The 17,875-nt window shown below is 41.8% G+C and overlaps 1 protein-coding gene across 1 annotated transcript in view; it reads left to right on the forward strand.

Moving 5' to 3' along the window:
• The window catches only part of LOC110564177 (STAM-binding protein-like), a 53,952-nt gene extending 37,522 nt beyond the window's left edge, over positions 1-16,430 (forward strand). Inside the window, exons 2-10 of the mRNA XM_060388330.1 lie at positions 2,499-2,704; positions 7,690-7,768; positions 8,024-8,116; positions 8,510-8,822; positions 9,666-9,790; positions 10,539-10,676; positions 13,776-13,888; positions 14,892-14,991; positions 16,374-16,430. Of these exons, the coding sequence (XP_060244313.1) occupies positions 2,499-2,704; positions 7,690-7,768; positions 8,024-8,116; positions 8,510-8,822; positions 9,666-9,790; positions 10,539-10,676; positions 13,776-13,888; positions 14,892-14,991; positions 16,374-16,430 (1,224 nt within the window). The remainder of the gene's footprint in view (positions 1-2,498; positions 2,705-7,689; positions 7,769-8,023; positions 8,117-8,509; positions 8,823-9,665; positions 9,791-10,538; positions 10,677-13,775; positions 13,889-14,891; positions 14,992-16,373) is intronic.
• Positions 16,431-17,875: the final 1,445 nt, after the last annotated feature.

Genomic DNA, 17,875 nt, shown 5'->3' on the forward strand with positions numbered 1-17,875 from the left:
AACTATTTGGCTGCATCTTCCTGTATTTCTTTACAGATAGCCATAGTTCTCTAGTTCTTTATGCTTTTTATTTGTTTCCTCCATTAACCTCTTCATAGGCATAGGTGTAAGGTCATCTTCTTGGATTTCACTTATAATAGGATGTCCAGGGCTCCTTGTCCCTGGATAACTGGGTTCTGAAGATGCCATATTGCTTTGGCTTTTGTTGGTTGTACTTTTACACTGGCCTCTCCACATCTAGCTGCCTCAGGTGTTGGCTGTTAGTTCCTGGTACCTACTGGAAGGCAGGGGTGGGGAGAATTCCCTTGGCAGGAAGATGGTTGTTCCTGAAGGAGGCCTCCTCAGCTTTTTGGTTATAGTCACCCAAATGGTGGTGTTTCTTAAGAATTGCCACCTTAGGCATATGGACCTGCATGGTAACTGTGGTCGTTGGTAGTCAGTGGGGCTCTCCTCTCACCAGGAGATGTCCTGGAGACAGCTGCCTTGCTGCTGGGCTTCTTGCTCTGAATTTAGTGGGCTGCTGCTGCTGCTCACACACTGTGTTTGCTAGGAGTAGCCCTCTCGAACTAGAGAGCTCTGCAGGGTGGTCAGTTTAGCTAAGGTGACAGGTTGCACCTTGGTGCAGTGTCTAGGACTGATCCTGTGGATCCCAGGCTTCTGTAGGTCTGAGGATGGAGTTCTGTACCCCAGTACCCAAGCAGTAATCAGTGGGAGGTGTGTGCAGCACTCATACATGCAGCTGCAGGTTAGAGCCTGGAATCTGCAGGAGCCCAGAAACTTTTCCAGAGCTGAGTATCCTGATGTTCCCCCAACTGTGGGAGACCCAGTCTGTGGTGTTTTGGGGTCCACAGTTCAGTCTGGGATGGCAAGTAGAGCAAGCAGGTGGAGGTGAGTAGCTGCATGCTGGTGACTGGGTGCCTGCAGACACCCAGGAACTTTTCCTTGAGGTCAGACCTGCTATTTTCCTCACTGTGGGGGTTCCTCACAAAAGGGAAACCTAGTCTCTGCTGCCCTGCATCCCACAGTCTGTTGGTTGCTGTGCAGTCACTGCTGTCCTGATCCTCAGGCACAGTGTCCTCTCCATGCCACCATCTTACATCAATCTCTCTCAGGCTTCTTGTAGCTGCTCCAAAGTTCTTATGATGCATGCAGCTGCTGCCATCTTGAATCCAACTTTATTGCACATACTTATTTTAAAAAGCAAAGACTTAATCCTGTTTTTTTTTTAAATTAAAATTGTTTTTAAGTGTTCACTCTGCAGTAAAGGTTGTGACTACCATCCTGCCTCAGTCAATGGATCGCAGGATGAAAAGCCTGTTTCTCCATGGCCATAGTTGTCCTTACTTCAGCAAGGCGTAGTTTAATGTATATTAACATTAATTCCCAGAGAAGCAAAGGCATCCTTCCCTAAAAACTTGTTTATCTGGTGACAGGAGGAAACTTTGTGATACCCAGGCCATCAGACCACCAGAGTTGTCCAGATAATAAAGGACCTTTCACTACTGGAACAACAAATGTGGTAAGTCTCATTACACTTTACCATAAAGCTAATTTACATGAAATCATATTTGGTATTTTAAAATCCTAGTGTCTTTCTCTGTGTTTAAACTAAAGAGCTAGAGTGATAATATATCACCTTTTCTTTACACTGTCAGTGGGATAGAGAAAGGAGGTCAATACTGTAAATAGGTAGTCTTTAGAGTACTTTGCATTTCTGCTCTCAATCACCCTGACTCACTTGAAAGCATTCAGGATAGGATTGTGCAATGCTGTGGTCCGAGGTGCTGACAGATCTCAAAGGTTTGCTTCTTTCTGCTGCTTCTCAGCCTTAGTTCCTGAAGTCCTTCAACAGCAGGAACTGAGTTTTCATTTTTCATTATCACGCAGATCTTCTTGAAGATTTGAGCATCATAGATACTAATTAAATTACAGGGAGCACCCAATCCCAAAACTTTTTGCTTCTAGCTAGGATTGAATTATGGAATACATGAATATGGGTTCCTCCAAGCTCAGGTGCTCCTTAATTGTCTTGGTAATATCAGGAGAAGACTGTGGTGAGTGCTGGTTTCATAAGTATGCAGAATCCTCCAAAGTGTGCACAACCACTCATAGTTATGTAAAGTCATGGTGCTAATCTCAATAAACAGGCTGTTTGTAAGGACCCTTCTTTAAGTTGTGTGCTACCTGAAAGCTTCTTTGCATTAGTTTACAAAGGACACAGAGATCCCAGGTCCAGAATCTCCCTCTTTACTACCGTATTAAAGGGATCCCATGCTGTACTTGCTCACTAAATTTATTGAGCTGAATCACAAGAAATGGTGTTTTATTTGTTCTAATTTCTTTAGGGAGAGGTTTGTCACACAAGCTGGCACACATACATGTGACACATACACATGAGCACACACAAGCAAACACTGTGTACTAGCTATCTAGCACAGCAGGATGGAAGGATGGCAGGAAATGGGTTTTGATGTTTCCTGTATTCTCTTTTGTATTAGACCATCCGCAGACATGATGATGTCAGTCTACCTCCCCAAGAGCGGTTCCAGATCTTAAGCGCTCTAGGGCAGGACATCAAAATCAACAAAAAATTTTCCAAGGCTTCTTACATGAGCCTGAGAGATGACTTCTTCAAAATGGCAGCTGACCTGGATGAATGTGGAAAAGAAGAATCAGCCTTTATTCTCTATCATAAATTCCTCACGTGAGAACCTGCAGTTTCTATCTCCTTTTCTGGGACTGTTGTCTAACTTATGTTACTCTCCTGTTCATGTTTGTCACATTTGCTGACAGTTACTGAATTTGACAGTGTCAGGTTTTAATCATTTTTCCTCCCTATTCAAAGACCCAAGGATCAAAGTTGCTGTGGTCACAAATAAAGAACTTCATGAGCAGGAGTTCTTGATCCTGTGAACACATGGCCAGACCTTTGAAAATAACAATTGGGAGGGAAGCAGCACATTTCTGAATTGGTGAGTGGATTGATCAGCAAATGGCCTCTCAGGCACAGGATTATCTCTGATGTGTAGCTAAACCCAGGTCCCTCTTCTCTTCATCCTGTAGCCTCTTGAGTTGTATAGCATAGAGGGTAGCCTTCCCTGCAGCTACATCACCAGCGGTCTGTAGAGCACCTGGAGTCAGTGGGGCTCAACACCGTAAGGAGTTTTCCCAAGCTCCTCATCATTCTTGCACAGGCAGATTAAATACAAGATTGTGGAGCTATCACCAGGGAATGACTCTTATAGGCTCAGTGACAAGGGTGCTGTGTTTGATGAAGTGAATGATGTTAAGATCTCACTAGTTATGTCTAGCCCTGAATTTGGTGAAACAGAGCCTAAAGAGATGCACAGGACTCTGAGAATCTCAGGCAATGGGGTGGGATTTTCTGGCCATGGCGTCACTGATCTTCAGAAGACTGTGTGTGCTGAGTATAGATATCAGCTTCTTGTTCCACAGAGGAGGAGAAAGCTCAGGTTTAGAGATATTTCAGTAGGACAGTTTGCATTTCCCTGCTTGTACAATTCCTAGAACAAGGATTCTTCTGTTTGTTTTCCACTGTTGGTATTCTGTAATATGAAGGTATTCTTTTGAGCTTATCTTGCATCTCCCTCTCATTTTCTTACCCTTTCAAAGATAAATCACTCTTATAAAATACTCGTGTGTCCTCTGTGATACCAGCTTTTCATAAGGAGATGAAAAGCATATATGCACATAAAATGATTCTGATGATACCCTCCCCTCAAGCAGAGTTTCTGACATGCTCATGGATTGTTCTTGATTTTTGGACTGATGTGAGGGTTGAAGCAGGTGAGCAGCATCCCTGGGTGCAGCATCCCACCAGGTAACCACAGCACATGCATCCCACCTGGTAACCACAGCATTCCTAACTCTGAGCACCCTCAATGTCTCCTTTCATTACCTAATGGTCTCTCAGGTGAGGTTGTGCCCTGCTGGAAAACAATACACACAAAGGTGCTCTATGAGCAGCAATCCATATTGCGATTGGGAATGGAAGAAAGAGACCACTGTCTTTATTTCCTGTTTTGAGGTTCAGGGTTATGCCCTGTTGCCTCAAAGATCTGTGGGTCTGTTAATCTGTTAATTCTGTATGCTTCCTCCTGAGTGCTGGGATGACAAGCATGTATCTTTGTTTTTTTGAGCTCTGTTTCATTGTTTCATAAGTATTAAATCAAATCCAGAAAGCAATATGAGGCAGACATTATCATATATGTTTTATAGATGAGGAAATCATGAGAATCATGAGAGTTATGACATTTGTTCAATGTGGCCACAGATATTAAGACACTGAGTATATCAAATGTCAAACCCTATAGCTGTGGTGTGCTGAAGGTTCCCCATGGGTCCTTTGCAGTCACTAGCATATACCACAGTGAAAACACTGTGGTTATATTAGTCATTTTTATATTATAATAGAATATAACAGCAAACACGGATTTACTTATTTATGTGGCTTTTACTTTTGGAGCTTCTGTGAACAATGGCTCCATAACTTTGGGCTCCTAGTAAGCCAGCACCTCAGAATGGGAACCTCTTTTTTCTTTTTTTTTTTTTTTTTCAATGCAGTTTATTCAGGAACCTTGAACAATCATCTGACCCTGGGGAAATCCAGCCCACAGCTTAAATAGCCTCTGGGTAGCCAACCCCAGCGTGCCACGTGGGCAATGCAGATAGGTCCACATACATGGAAGCAAGCCAGATCCTCGGCCTTAGCCAAATATGGAGTTGTTTGTGACAGAGAGCACTCACCATCGGGAAGGTGGAAGGCAGAAACCAGCTCCTTCTTTAAGGTGCGGCATTACGCAGCTCTCTACAGTTCCCCCTTTTTGTTTTAGACGCCATCAGGCAAGAGTAGAGGTCTGATCTATGATATTAGAAATAAATTGGGACTTTGTACCGATGTTCATTTAGGTGTCATCCACCCAAAGAGCATCAGACCCGTCGGATACCTTTTTCTCAGAGGCGGGACCTGGGGCATCAACCCGCCTGCAATCAGACATGCTCTTCTCTGGGTCCAAAGCAGCTGACCCTGAGTGCAGTGCTTAGCCTCGCATCCTGAGCATAACATTTTAGCTTTTTATGGTAGCCAACCATGCTTGGGGAGAATGTCCTGCTTCAATGGCTGTAAAAGCCTGAATGGTCATGGCTGCATTACGCTGTTGTGAGACTCTAATCTTACATATATACCACAGGCAAACCAAGGAGACCAACACCAGAAGGCCTGCTAACACTCCCATGCCCGCCCATTCCTTCAGATGATTCATGGCTGCAGCAATCCATGATGATAATCCTGTGGCTAGTCCTGCGTCCACTCTGGTAGAATTTACTGTGACAATGGCCACTCTCAGCTGCTCCATCGTAGTATCGAATTCTCCAGTCCAATTACCTAAAATATAGCTAGACAATTGTTTAGACAGATTTGCAGCACGGGAAAAATTCTCATGTTGTATGCTAGTGACTCAAAGTCCAGCATATTTTCATTGACAGCCAAGTCGAGCGATTTGCCATAGGGTATCAATTTGCTCCTGCACGAGGTCAATCCTCTGATTGAACACCATCAAGCCTCCTTTTAGTTGAGCATTAATTCCTTTTTGTACATCTAAGGCATGAGCTACATTGGCTAAAAGATTATTCAGGGTCTGAGCAGTCTGCACAGTATGACTCATGGCTAATGCCGCGGTGGTAGCTCCAATATCCGCCAATGAGATGGCAGTAACAATGGTGGCTGTAGTTCTAAGATCCCTTTTCTGTCTGAAGAGAGTCATAGCGTGAGGGGCATCAATGGGCACAGGCACCCAGCGAGGCATGCGAGTAACCAGGGCATACCTAAATTCGCTAGCATTCCAGCATTGGGCAAAAAAGCAAGTATCATTACCACAATTACTTGGCTTTATCTGGCTATCAATGAATAAAAATGGGGGTTATAAACAAACAGATGTGGACTTATAGGATATATTATGAGAAGCCTTAACCCCCTCGTTGGAGCATCCTGCATCAGTTCTAGAACTAGCAGTGGTGGTGTCCGAGGTCTGAGTAGGTTCAGGAGACCATTGCCCCCAGGGGCGAGATGTGCTCCATGTAAATTGACTAACTCCATGTTTTCCTCCACCTTTGAAAGTCATTTAAGGTTCTTAAATTATCTTTTCTTTTTTTTTAAATTTTTTGTCAATTACACTTTATTCATTCTGCATCCCCCCATAAGCCTCCCCTCCTCCCCTCCCAATCCCACCCTCCCTCCCCTTTCTGCATGCATGCCACTCCCCAAGTCCACTGATAGGGGAGGTTCTCCTCTCCTTTCTGATCTTAGTCCATCAGTTCACATCAAAAGTGGCTGCATTGTCCTCTACTATGGCCTGGTAAGGCTGCTCCCCCCCAGGGGGAGGTGATCAAAGAGCAGGCCAATCAGATTATGTCAGAGGCAGTCCCTCTTCACATTACTATGTAGCCCACTTGGAGACTGAGCTTCCATGGGCTACATCTGTGCAGGGGTTCTAGGTTATCTCCATGAATAGTCCTTGGTTGGAGTATGAGTCTCTGGGAAGTTCCCTGTGTTCAAATTTTCTTGTTCTGTTGCTCTCCTTGTGGAGACCCTGTCCTCTCCAGCTCTTACTATTTCCCAGTTCTTACATAAAATTCCATTCACTCTGCCCAAAACTTGCCCATCAGGCTCAGCATCTGCTTTGATAGTCTGTAGGGCAGAGGCTTTCAGAGGCCCTCTGTGGTAGGTTCCTAAGTTGTTTCCTGTTTTCTTCTTCTTCTGATGTCCATCCTCTTTGCCTTTCAGGATGGGGATTGAGCATTTTAGTTAGGGTCCTCTCTCTTGCTTAGTTTCTTTAGATGCACAGATTTTAGTTGGTTTGTCCTATGTTGTATGTCTATATGAGTAAGTATATACCGTGTGTGTCTTTTTGCTTCTGGGACAACTCACTCAGGATGATCCTTTCCAGGTCCCACCATTTACCTGCAAATTTCATGATTTCCTTATTTTTCACTGCTGAGTAATATTCCATTGTATAGATGTACCACAATTTCTGCCTCCATTCTTCAGTTGAGGGGCATCTGGGTTGTTTCCAGCTTCTGGCTATTACAAATAAAGCTGCTACAAACATGGTTGAGCAAATGTCCTTTTTGTGTACTTGAGCCTCTTTTGGATATATGCCCAGGAGTGGTATGGCTGGATCTTGAGGAAGCGCTATTCCTAGTTGTCTGAGAAAGCACCAGATTGATTTCCAGAGTGGTTGTACAAGTTTACATTCCCACCAGCAGTGGAGGAGGGTTCCCCTTTCTCCACAAACTCTCCAGCATGTGTTGTCACTTGAATTTTTTATCTTGGCCATTCTGATGGGTGTAAGGTGAAATCTCAGGGTTGTTTTGATTTGCATTTCTCTAATGGCTAATGAGGTTGAGCATTTCTTTAAGTGCATGTATCTTAACAGCTTAGCTATTTTTCTTCACAGCTGATATTTGCTGAATGTGCCAGATTAATATTAGAGTAAAGACACATCTCTTTCCAGACACTGGGATGGAAACTGATGCTGGATTACAGGGTGTGACTCTCTAAATTCCAGGAATTTCTGAAATCCTGCATGCAGAGGCCAAATTTCCTCTGGGCCTCATTTAAACATGTCAAAATTTTCTGTACATCCTATTTACTCTTCTTTATCCCTTTAGATTATATTTGGAAAAACTGAACATTGGCCCAAAACTTTGTAAAAGAGATGTCAAAGGAAGGAGATCGAACTTCATCAAGGTGAGTCTTTGTTGCCTAAGCTGATGAACAAATATTTCCATAGCACCCTGGAGCTACTCAATGCAAATCCACAGATTCTGACACTTGGTGGAAAGGGGTCAGATGCTGCCTCAGCAGAACAATAAAGAGAAGAGGGATGGCTGGGAATATGGTTCAAGCTGTACATGAGTTATGGCTGCCTTTCCCAACTTGTTTTATTCCCTCTTTTCTCACATTAGAACTGTTCTAATTTTCCATTCTGCTTTTGTGTTTCAGACTCTAAATATAGTTTTTGACAGGGCTGAGGCTCTGAAGAGGAAACTACTAGAGAAATACAACAACGAATACGAAAAATACCTAACAGAGCTGGTCAGTATGAGGAGCATAGAGACAGTGGGATTGTGTGTCAGCTTTTCAGCCTGTTCTTGGACTGTCTTGTTATATTCCTTTGGAGTCTTTGAGTCAATGAAAAGGCTCCACAATCACTTGCACATAAAGGCACTTGCATCCATACAAGCCAACACACACAAACACACTCACATACACACAGATAAAAAGTGTAGAGAAGACTGAGACTTAGCTATTAGTAGAGACAGCCATATAGGAACTGAGGGGGTGGTGGCTGTTTTCCACCACTTCAGTGTTATTGATCCTATTCTGAGATGTGAGACATGAACAGAACTAGGTTATGTTCATCTCTTGTAATGACAAGACTTTTCTTCTGAGTTTTGAAATGTTTAATTAATACTTTTTTTCCTGTAGAAAAAGAAAGAAGAGGAAGCAGCAGAGCGGGCAGCCTTCTGGGAGGACATAAGAGACATCTTGAAACAATCAGGATGTTCCAGTTGGCACTCTATTCCATCTGATCCTTTGTATGGATCTGAAGAAAACAAAAGTGGAGAAGTAGGACCTAGTGCAACAGTAACATCAACGGAAGCTCAACCTTCCTCAGTACCAACCCAAACCTCCAGCCCAGCACAGCAGTGTTCAGTAGAGGAGAATGTGAAGGTCGTCACCCCAAGCACATCAACATCTGCTGAGCAGCCTGGGGAAAACGACCAAGAGAAAAGCACAGGTAAGTAACCACAGGTTTCTGACTTGGAAAAGACTCATATAGAATTGGTTTCTCTTTTAAACACAGAAATGAGGTAATTGCAAGAAGAAGTTATAGTATAGAAAAGCAAGTTTATTGGGAGCAGCTCTTGGCTGCAGTACTGGGGAAATGGAAGACAAAAACAGAAAAGCATGCTCAGAGAGAGAATGAAGAAAGAGTGAGAAGAAGAGGAGAAGGAAAGATACACAGACAGTAGAGTGAGATGAGAGAGAGAGAGATAAGGGAACCTAAATGTCCAGATTATATAATGAGGGGAAACCCCTGTTCCTGGGCTGGGAAGCACAGGGTAGTTGGTCAGAGCTTATCCGAGACATGCCCACAGCAGGTAGGGACCAAGGGATGCTGGGAAAGCACTTTGGTATGGTCTGAAACCTAACTTCCCCACTTCATCTGGCTCAGCCACACAGGTGTGAGACTACAGCTCACCAGTAAAGTAAGCACATGCTGGTGGACAGGTCTCTGAAGTCTGGAGCACTGAGCACCACCACCGGGAATGTTGTATTTTCTTGTCTTTGTCCTCAGTCTTTGACTTCTGTGGTCCATTTACGCTCATCTCACAGTCACATCCAAGTATATTGCTCCATCCACTCAAGCTGGCTATAAAATTCATGGTCCCAGCTCCCAGCCAGCTTTACCCAGAGCTTGGAATAAACAAACCTAGCTCACTTTGTGATTCCATCATGGGGAGGGACTCACGGAGAGAATTCCAATGACATTTCTTTTCTCTCTCAGGCTCTCAAGATGAGTTCTGCTCATGAACACCAGGTCCTGTTGCCTAAGACTTTTCTCTGTTTTCCATTGCAGTTCAGAAAGTCAGAGGCCTACGTCCTGTGATCCTCCCTCACGATTTATGTGAGACATTTTTAAAGTCTGTGAGGAAGAACACTAAGAAGAAAATTGAGACCTGTGGTGTTTTGTGCGGATCCATGGTAAAAATATGAAAAATCCTTCCTGATCTGAAGCTGTTTCTTCCCCTTGTCTTCCCATGACTCTCAGAGAACATATCCAGGGTCTGTGTCCATAGATATCACCAGATAGAAGGAACTGTGGGTGGCAAGGCCTTAGAAACCTTGAATTTGATGACTTTGTGTTTGTTTGCTTTTCAGAATTCCTTGAACCCTTTGATTCAATGCTATAGATAGAAAATTTCATTGTAGTGGTAGCTAATGCTGCTAATTCCTGTTGCTGCTAAACTGAGGCTGGAGGCTTCCTCCAAGTTCAAACCAGCTTCACAGGGAGATGAGACATTGTCTTGAAGGCAAAGAGAGCAGGCCAGCAGACAGACAGACAGATAGGAAGGGATGAGCCATGTAGACATGCATGTTGATTAAATCTAAAAGGAAGAAGACTCAATTACTTTGGGGTCCTAGTCTGAGCACCAACTCTGGTTAGCCTTGGAATGTAAATTATAAACACCTCAGCTTCCTGAGAAGACCTGCTGGCTGCTTCAGGGAGGAGTCTAGGACTAGGATGTGCCAAGAGGGACATCTCAGAGTCATCTCAGCATTTGTTCCTTTATACAGAACCTACGAGACCTCCCAAGGTCGTTGATTGGTGAGGGGAGGGAGAACAGTAAGGGTCATTCACTTGGGTGAGGGATTCACTTACTTGTGTTATGAGATAGTGTGATTGAAACTTCTAGGGAATTGTAATAAGTACGTTATTTTCTCTTGGCAGGTAGGAGAGGAATACCATATCACGCACATAGTCATACCACTCCAGAAAGGAGGCCCTGACTATTGCTATGCCACCAACGAAGAGGAACTGTTTTTTATTCAAGAAGAACTGGGGCTTCTCACCTTAGGGTGGATTCATGTAAGCAAATAACGTCCTTGATGGCAGAGTTCTCTTTTCTCTCTTAGAAACATCCTGCCTAAATCTTTCTCTGCACAGGGTTAATCCATTCCATATTAATATATTCTTCTGTAAAAATGCAGTCAATAGTGTTCCAGGGTGAGTCATAGGACCATTCCCTATTGTTCTTACAGCTTTTTAAATTTTACCTTTTAATCAAAGCAGTTCTGTAAAGTTCCTATTTCTTGAGAATGGCACCTTGCCTAAAATGTAAGGGAACATGGTATAGGGATCATGTCCCGCCAAATTATATAAATTACACTATTTTAAGTAATACAACAGTTATTTGTAATGATTGTATTTTGTATTTATGAAGAAGTACTTTCCTTTTGCACACCCAAAGGGATCCTAGCTTCAAGGTGTAAAAGTGTTTTCACATGCTGAACATACTTCTGTTGATTTTCAAGTAAACACAGCAACATGCCTAGAGATTTCTTCTGGATGATTCTCTCATTATCAAGTACTGAAGCTCACAGAAAAAGAAGCTTTTCTTATAGTATTGACAGATGTAAGCCACAATCACATGGTTTATTTCTAGGTTCTAAGATATCATACATACTGATACTCAGAACTTGAGAAGTTGAGATTTCTGAAGCAGTCTCCTGTGACTTCATGATTTTCAGTTCAATACAAATTCTTACTGTTTTGCCTAACTCAATAACATAGTGATCAAAATTTGAACCTTTGTGTCTGATAACATAAATGGGAAATCACACATAACCTAGTACCAAATCAGATGAGGCATTTTGAACTACAACTTTCAGGAAGTAAATCTGTATCCCTGTGAGTTTCAGAGAAGAGGGGCCATACTTGAAGTGACTTATGATGACTTGTGAAGATGCGCCAGAAGGGGTTCATGGGAGAGGGGTCAACACTAGATACCTACACTGTGCTCCTGCATCATTGAGCAGTTCTGTTGGTTGGGATTTGTGTTTAGTGTCAGAAAAGGATGACATATATTTGTTGATATGACCTATCAAAGCCATGGTCTCCATTGTCTGGTGTGGGCAGGAAAAATAGTGGTGATTTTCAGTAGAGGGAGAACTGTTTGGGTTATTCTGGCTAAACCAATTTCATGACCATTGCCATAGTCCAGAAATGAAAATGAAGAAGGTACAAGGCTGATTGAGATGTGAAGATCTGTTAAGGTTTGGGAGCTGCTAACATCCAATAAGAGGGTGCTAGCAGTGTGTTGAGGAAGAATGAGATTTCAGAGATCCAAGTAATGAGGACCAGAGGCTGATGAGTCTGGGACAGAGCAGGCTTTCTGTTGGGCTCATGGTGATCTTAGTGATCCTCTCATAAGGATGAGTAGGGCTTCTAGAGAAGGACTGAGATAGGAAATGGAGTAATTCTTACTGTGTGGAATTTAAGGCATACATGAGATATCTAATCTACATGGCCATTGGAAGGAAGTTTTGGGAAGCCAGGGGAAACCAGGAGAGGGACCTGGGAGGCTTCTGCACAGAGTTTGCCTAGGAAATGTGGTAAATGTTGGGGGAGCTGGCTGCTAGAGAATCCATTACATGGCCACTGAGGTGTAGGTCTAATTAGGAGAACATGGAACATAGTGGGTGATGAAACAGAAATGATGCTGCATGAAAACTGGTTAGGAGGTTCTCCAAAGCCACATAGCAGAGTTAGAGAATTAATTTAGCATCTGACTCACAGACAGGCTTCAGCAGGGAGAGTATTCATATCTCCTGCTGGGGTTCTGAGGATATTGGCTAATGGATTTTAGGCCATGATGGGTAGAGACTTCAAAGTTTAGCAGATTCTTAGAAATCTGGGTATAATGGCACCCTCATGGGATTCTACCACTCAGGAGGATGAGGCTGCTGGATGGTGACTTCAGAACCAACTTGGGGTAATAGAAAGATTGTGCCTCAAAACAACAGTCATCTGTGAAAGTGATGGCTTTTTTAGAATCTGTCATGACTGTCATACTAAGGCTTGGATCTAATCCCTAGATTCTAGGAGAAGAAATAATTATGAGTCTGCTCTTGGGAGAACTTGGCTAAGAGCGTACTGACACGGGAGGGAACTGTCAGATGGTATGAACATGGTTTTATCAGATGGTATGAACATTAACATGGTTGATGTTGGTTTTCTTGATTTTACTTTTTCTTTGACTTCACTTTAGTTTTTCAAATGAGTCATATTTAGAATATAGCTACAGTTTAATAGCTCCTTGAATAAATATGATGTGCATACACAACTTAGAGAAGGAAACAGAAACCAAACAGGAGCCTAGTCCAAATTCCCTCCTTCCTTCCTTCTTCCAGATTGAATTTTGCTTTCACCATCTATTTCTGGATTTCATTAGTGGTCTCAGCCTACATGTACCTTCCACCAAGAAAACCAGTCCTTAAAATGCAATGGCTAGATATGTAACTTTTACTTCTGGTATGTTTGGCTTAATATCTGCAGGATTCATTCCCACTCTGGCATGTAGTTGTCTGATGTGTTTTTATACTGTTGATCCAGTTAAAAGGAGGAGGGATGAAAAGGAAAGAGAGGTAAATCAAGTGACAGTAGTACGGTAACACATCTGAAGGGCAGAAAGAACTTCTCTTCACATAGGGAGTAATCACATTGGTTTCAGAGGCAGAAGTGAAGGCAGATAACTGAAGACCCAGAGAGACTGTTGAACTAATATTTGGAGTGGTCATCCAAAGCTTAATGAGGAATCACTCAGTCTGCTCTTCGCAGCAGGGAAGCAGATGTAGGTTAGAAACTGAAGGACAAAACTTGAAATGGTTACCTTTTAGACATCAGGTATAACCAATCATATATGAATAAAAGAGTCTTGTTCTCAGTGAGGAACAAGCTAAAAAGTGATAGAGAGAAACTTAGCTTATTTTGGCCTTTATGTGTTAGGAGGACAAAGCAGATTGTCCCCTTTTCCTTTTCTACCTAGCAGATGAGTGTTTCGCTTGAGTGATTTGAGGAATTACGGTAGGGGCCAATTGTTGAAGCTGGTTGGGCTTGCCTTTCTTGGTGGATCAGACCTGGCTGGCTATGCTCACTTGCAATTCTTGTCTTCTTATGTTTTCTTAGACCCATCCAACCCAGAGAGCATTCTTGTCCAGTGTGGACCTACACACCCATTTTGGCTACCAGCAGATGCTGCCTGAGTCCATCGCAGTGGTGTGTGCCCCCAAATACAAAGAGTGAGTGTGTAAGATTCAGATCTGTAAGATACAAGAGCAAAATGCTTTTGTGGCTGAACATTATTTAAAATTTATCTATAGAGTGTCTTAACTGATTGCTATGAAAGCCTACAGTTAAGATCAACATTCTAATTAATACTAGCTGCTCTTAAAATATGTGGTGATATCACTACTAATTTTTTGGACAAACTATCAAGAAGTAACCTCAAGAGACAGAGGTTGAAGAAATTCTACACCAAACATTGCACATGAGTGTCCTCTCTTTTCATTCCCAATGTCAAGTTATTCTGAATTCTTCAGCAGATTTAGTATTGGAAAAGCAATAAATGATCATACTGTACTTGGTTATTTATTTATTTATTTACCCTGGATGTTGTCCCACAGTGACAATAAGATCCTGATTTTAGCATTTTTGACCCTTGTTCCTCTAAATAGACCTTATGCATTGCTTGGTTCTTCTTCATGTTAATTTATACTGTTGAATTCCTCTGTCCAGTTTGGTTATGGTGAAATAAAGATATTCAAAAAGAGAGAGAGATAGACAGAGGGGTATGTAGACATACAGGGGTAAGAACAAGGAGGAGGAAGAAAAAGCAGAAAGAAAGAAAGAGAGAGAAAGAAAGAAGGAAAGAAATACAGAAAGAAAAGAAAGAGTAAGAGAGGAAAAAGAAAGAAGAAGAGTATAATGATTAGGAATAGCACAAGGAGGACAATGTCTAGGAGAAGGATAAAGATGACAGTGATGAGTATGAATTGGAGTAGGAGGAGGTTCACTTGACAACCTTTAGTCAAATGGAAAGAAAAGTTGTGCAGAAAAAAAAGAGATAAGAAGAGGAGTGAGAAGAGAGAATGAAAGAGAGAAAGGGAGAGAGGTCTAAGAAAGGAAAGGAAACAGGAAACAAAAATTAAAGAAGGAAGAAAAGATGAAAGAAAGATGAACAGGAGAGAAGGAAGAGACCTAGGGCCATATCTGCTTGACTCTGAGTCTGCTTTTTCATTTCAGAACTGGAATTTTCACACTGACACCTATTGGTCTAAAAGAAATTTCCTGCTGTTCCAGGAGGGGGTTCCATCCTCATAGAGTAGACACTCCTCTCTTCTGCGTATGTATCTTTGTACAATGAATCAAGACCTTGGTCTTAGCCAGGACATAGAGCTGATAAGGTTTCTCATCTTGTCTGATCCACTTGGAAGTTCAGCATCATTGGTCACATTTTAAAAAATCCATAATAACTATGTGATTAATTAGAAAGCAGTGGGCAATGAAGAGAAGTTTTCTCTCATTTACAACCTGGTCATTTACGGTCTTTAAGGGTACTGACCCTTTCTGTTCCTTTTACCTAATATCTGTGGATGTTAATACTATGTACTTTCCAGAGCTTTTGAGAGAATAATGGAAGTAGGACTGGGGTGTACATCAGGGTCAGAGTATGAGCTCAGCATGTGTGAGACCCTGAATTCCATCTCCAATATCATGGCGAAAAGAAGTAACAGAAAGAGTATGGAATCCATTAATATATTCAGTGGTTATTATATGTTACCTTGTTCTTCAGCAGTATCAGTTACTTAGTTTCAATTAGAGCTCTTAATACAAAGGAAAAGCCCATGAAAGATAGGTAAAATAAGGGTCTCTTATCCTGAGATTCTGCCTAGGATATTAGGGTTCTCACCAGCCTGGGGGGGAGTTCTTCGCCCATGTTGTGTTTAGTAATAACACACTTAGTATCATCACATTGATCTTTTGTCAGATCAGCCTCAAGTCAATGAAATTTTGGCACTTAATATCAGCCTGGACTCTTCCACAGAGTTTGTATTCAGAGGAAATGAAGCAACATAGTGAAGGGACCAGAACCTGCTCCATAAAATATGTAGGATCCAGAGATGAAGCCACAGAGATCCAATGAGGTGTAAAATCCTGGGGTCATATTGATTAAGCCTTGTGATTTTGTTTTACATATGATTACCCTCAAGAACTATTCATATGGTTATCATCACAGCTCCAAGATTACTGGTTCCTTTTAATAAGGAGATATTTCACAAGTGTCTCTGGAAAACATGTGTAAAGATATAAGGGAGACATTGACTCTGTCTATGAGGAGTACTAGGTAGGAGTGCTGGGTCCCAGACCTTTGTCCATGTATCTCACTGACTCACAATCTCACCTCTAAGCTAAGAACTACTGGCCTTCAGAGAGCCTCTTACAATAGAGGCTTATTTGTGGGGGCATGGCTCAGTTGGGGAAGAACTTGTGTTTCAAGCACAAGGTCTTGGATTTCACTTGTAGCACTCCTGAAATATGCCATGATGGCACAGCATTGGGAGCTAATGGCAGGAGGATAAGTTCAAGATCCTCCAGGACTACCTAGGTTATATGGTCTAGACTAGGTCACAAGAGCCATTCTTTTGGTATAATATTAGAAGTATAAGTTGTTTCAAAACAGGACTTTTCCATGCTTTGACCTTATTTACTTTTCTTCAATTGCAGGACTGTGGCCATGTCACCACCAAGAACACCACGGTGACAGTCACCGATTTACGATGAGTATAACCCACTTAACCAACAACAGTGAGATTCTGTGTGTGTGTGTGTGTGTGTATGTCTGTGTGTGTGCATGTATTTTGTGTATGTGTGAGGGTGACTCACACACACATACACACACATATATGTACATATATATATATATATATGTGTGTGTGTGTGTGCTTAGAGTAGTGACATATCTGTAAGTCTGTTTGAAAGTTGATTTTGTTAGATATTAGGATTTCTAGCCCACTTTGTTTTCTGGGTCCATTTGCTTGAAAAACATTTTTCCAGCCTTTTACTCTGAGGTAGTGTTTATCTCTGTTGCAGAGGTGCGTTTTTTGGATGCAGCAGAATGTTAGATCCTGTTTCCACAACCATTCTCTTAGTCTGTGTCTTTTTATTGGAGAGATGAGTCCATTGATCCTGATAGATAATAGTGACCAATGGATGTTAGTTTCTTTTATTGTGGAGTTGGTGGTATACTTTGTTTCAGTGCTTGTTTTCTTTTAATTTTTTGTTGTGAAGTTATCTATATCCTGTGTTTTCTTGGATGTAGTTGTTTTCATTGGTTGTACTTTTCCTTCTAGTATCTTCTATAGGGCTGGGTTGCTTTATAGATATTGTTTAAGTTTAGTTTTGTCATGGAATATTTTGTTTTCTCCATCTATGTTGATTGAAAGCTTTGCTGGGTGTAGCAGTCTGGGTTGGCATCTATGGTCCCTTAGAGTCTGCATGACATCTGTCCAGGCCCCTCCGGCTTTCATAGTTTCTGTTGACAAGTCTGGTGTGATTCTGATAGGTCTACCTTTATGTTACGTAGCCCTTTTCCCTTGCTGTTTTTAAGATTTTTTTCTTTGTTCTGTAGATTTAGTGTTTTGATTATCATGTGATGTGAGGAGGTTTTTTTCTGGTCTAGTCTATTTGTTGCTCTGTAGTCCTCTTCTATGCTTTTGGACATCCCTTTCTTTAAGTTGGGAAAATTTTCTTCTGTGATTTTCTTGAAAATATTTTTTGGACCTTGGAGCCTTGAATCTTCTTTTTCATCTATTCCTATTATTCTTAGCTTTCAGCTTTTCATGGTGTCCTTGATTTCTTGGATATTTTGTGTTTGGAACTTTTCTGATTTTACTTCTTCTTTGAGAGATGTATCAATTTCTGCAATTGTATCTTCAGCGCCTGAGATTCTCTCTGCCATCTCTTGTATTCTATGGGTGATGCTTACCTTTGTGGTTCCTGGCCTTTTCTCTAAGTTCTCTAGCTCAGGTGTTTTCTCTGTTTCAGGTTTCTTTATTGATTCTAATTCTCTTTTCATGTCTTGCACCATTTCCTTCATCTTTTTAATGTAGATTCCTGTCTTTTCATGATGGCCTCTATTTGTTTGTTCATTTCCTCTTTATATGCCTCTATATGTGCTCTATTTTTTTTGTCTGTATTTTCCTGTGTTTCTTTGAGAGCTTTGTTTG

Source organism: Meriones unguiculatus, chromosome 7, assembly GCF_030254825.1.
Source record: "Meriones unguiculatus strain TT.TT164.6M chromosome 7, Bangor_MerUng_6.1, whole genome shotgun sequence".
In the NCBI taxonomy this organism is placed as follows: domain Eukaryota; kingdom Metazoa; phylum Chordata; class Mammalia; order Rodentia; family Muridae; genus Meriones; species Meriones unguiculatus.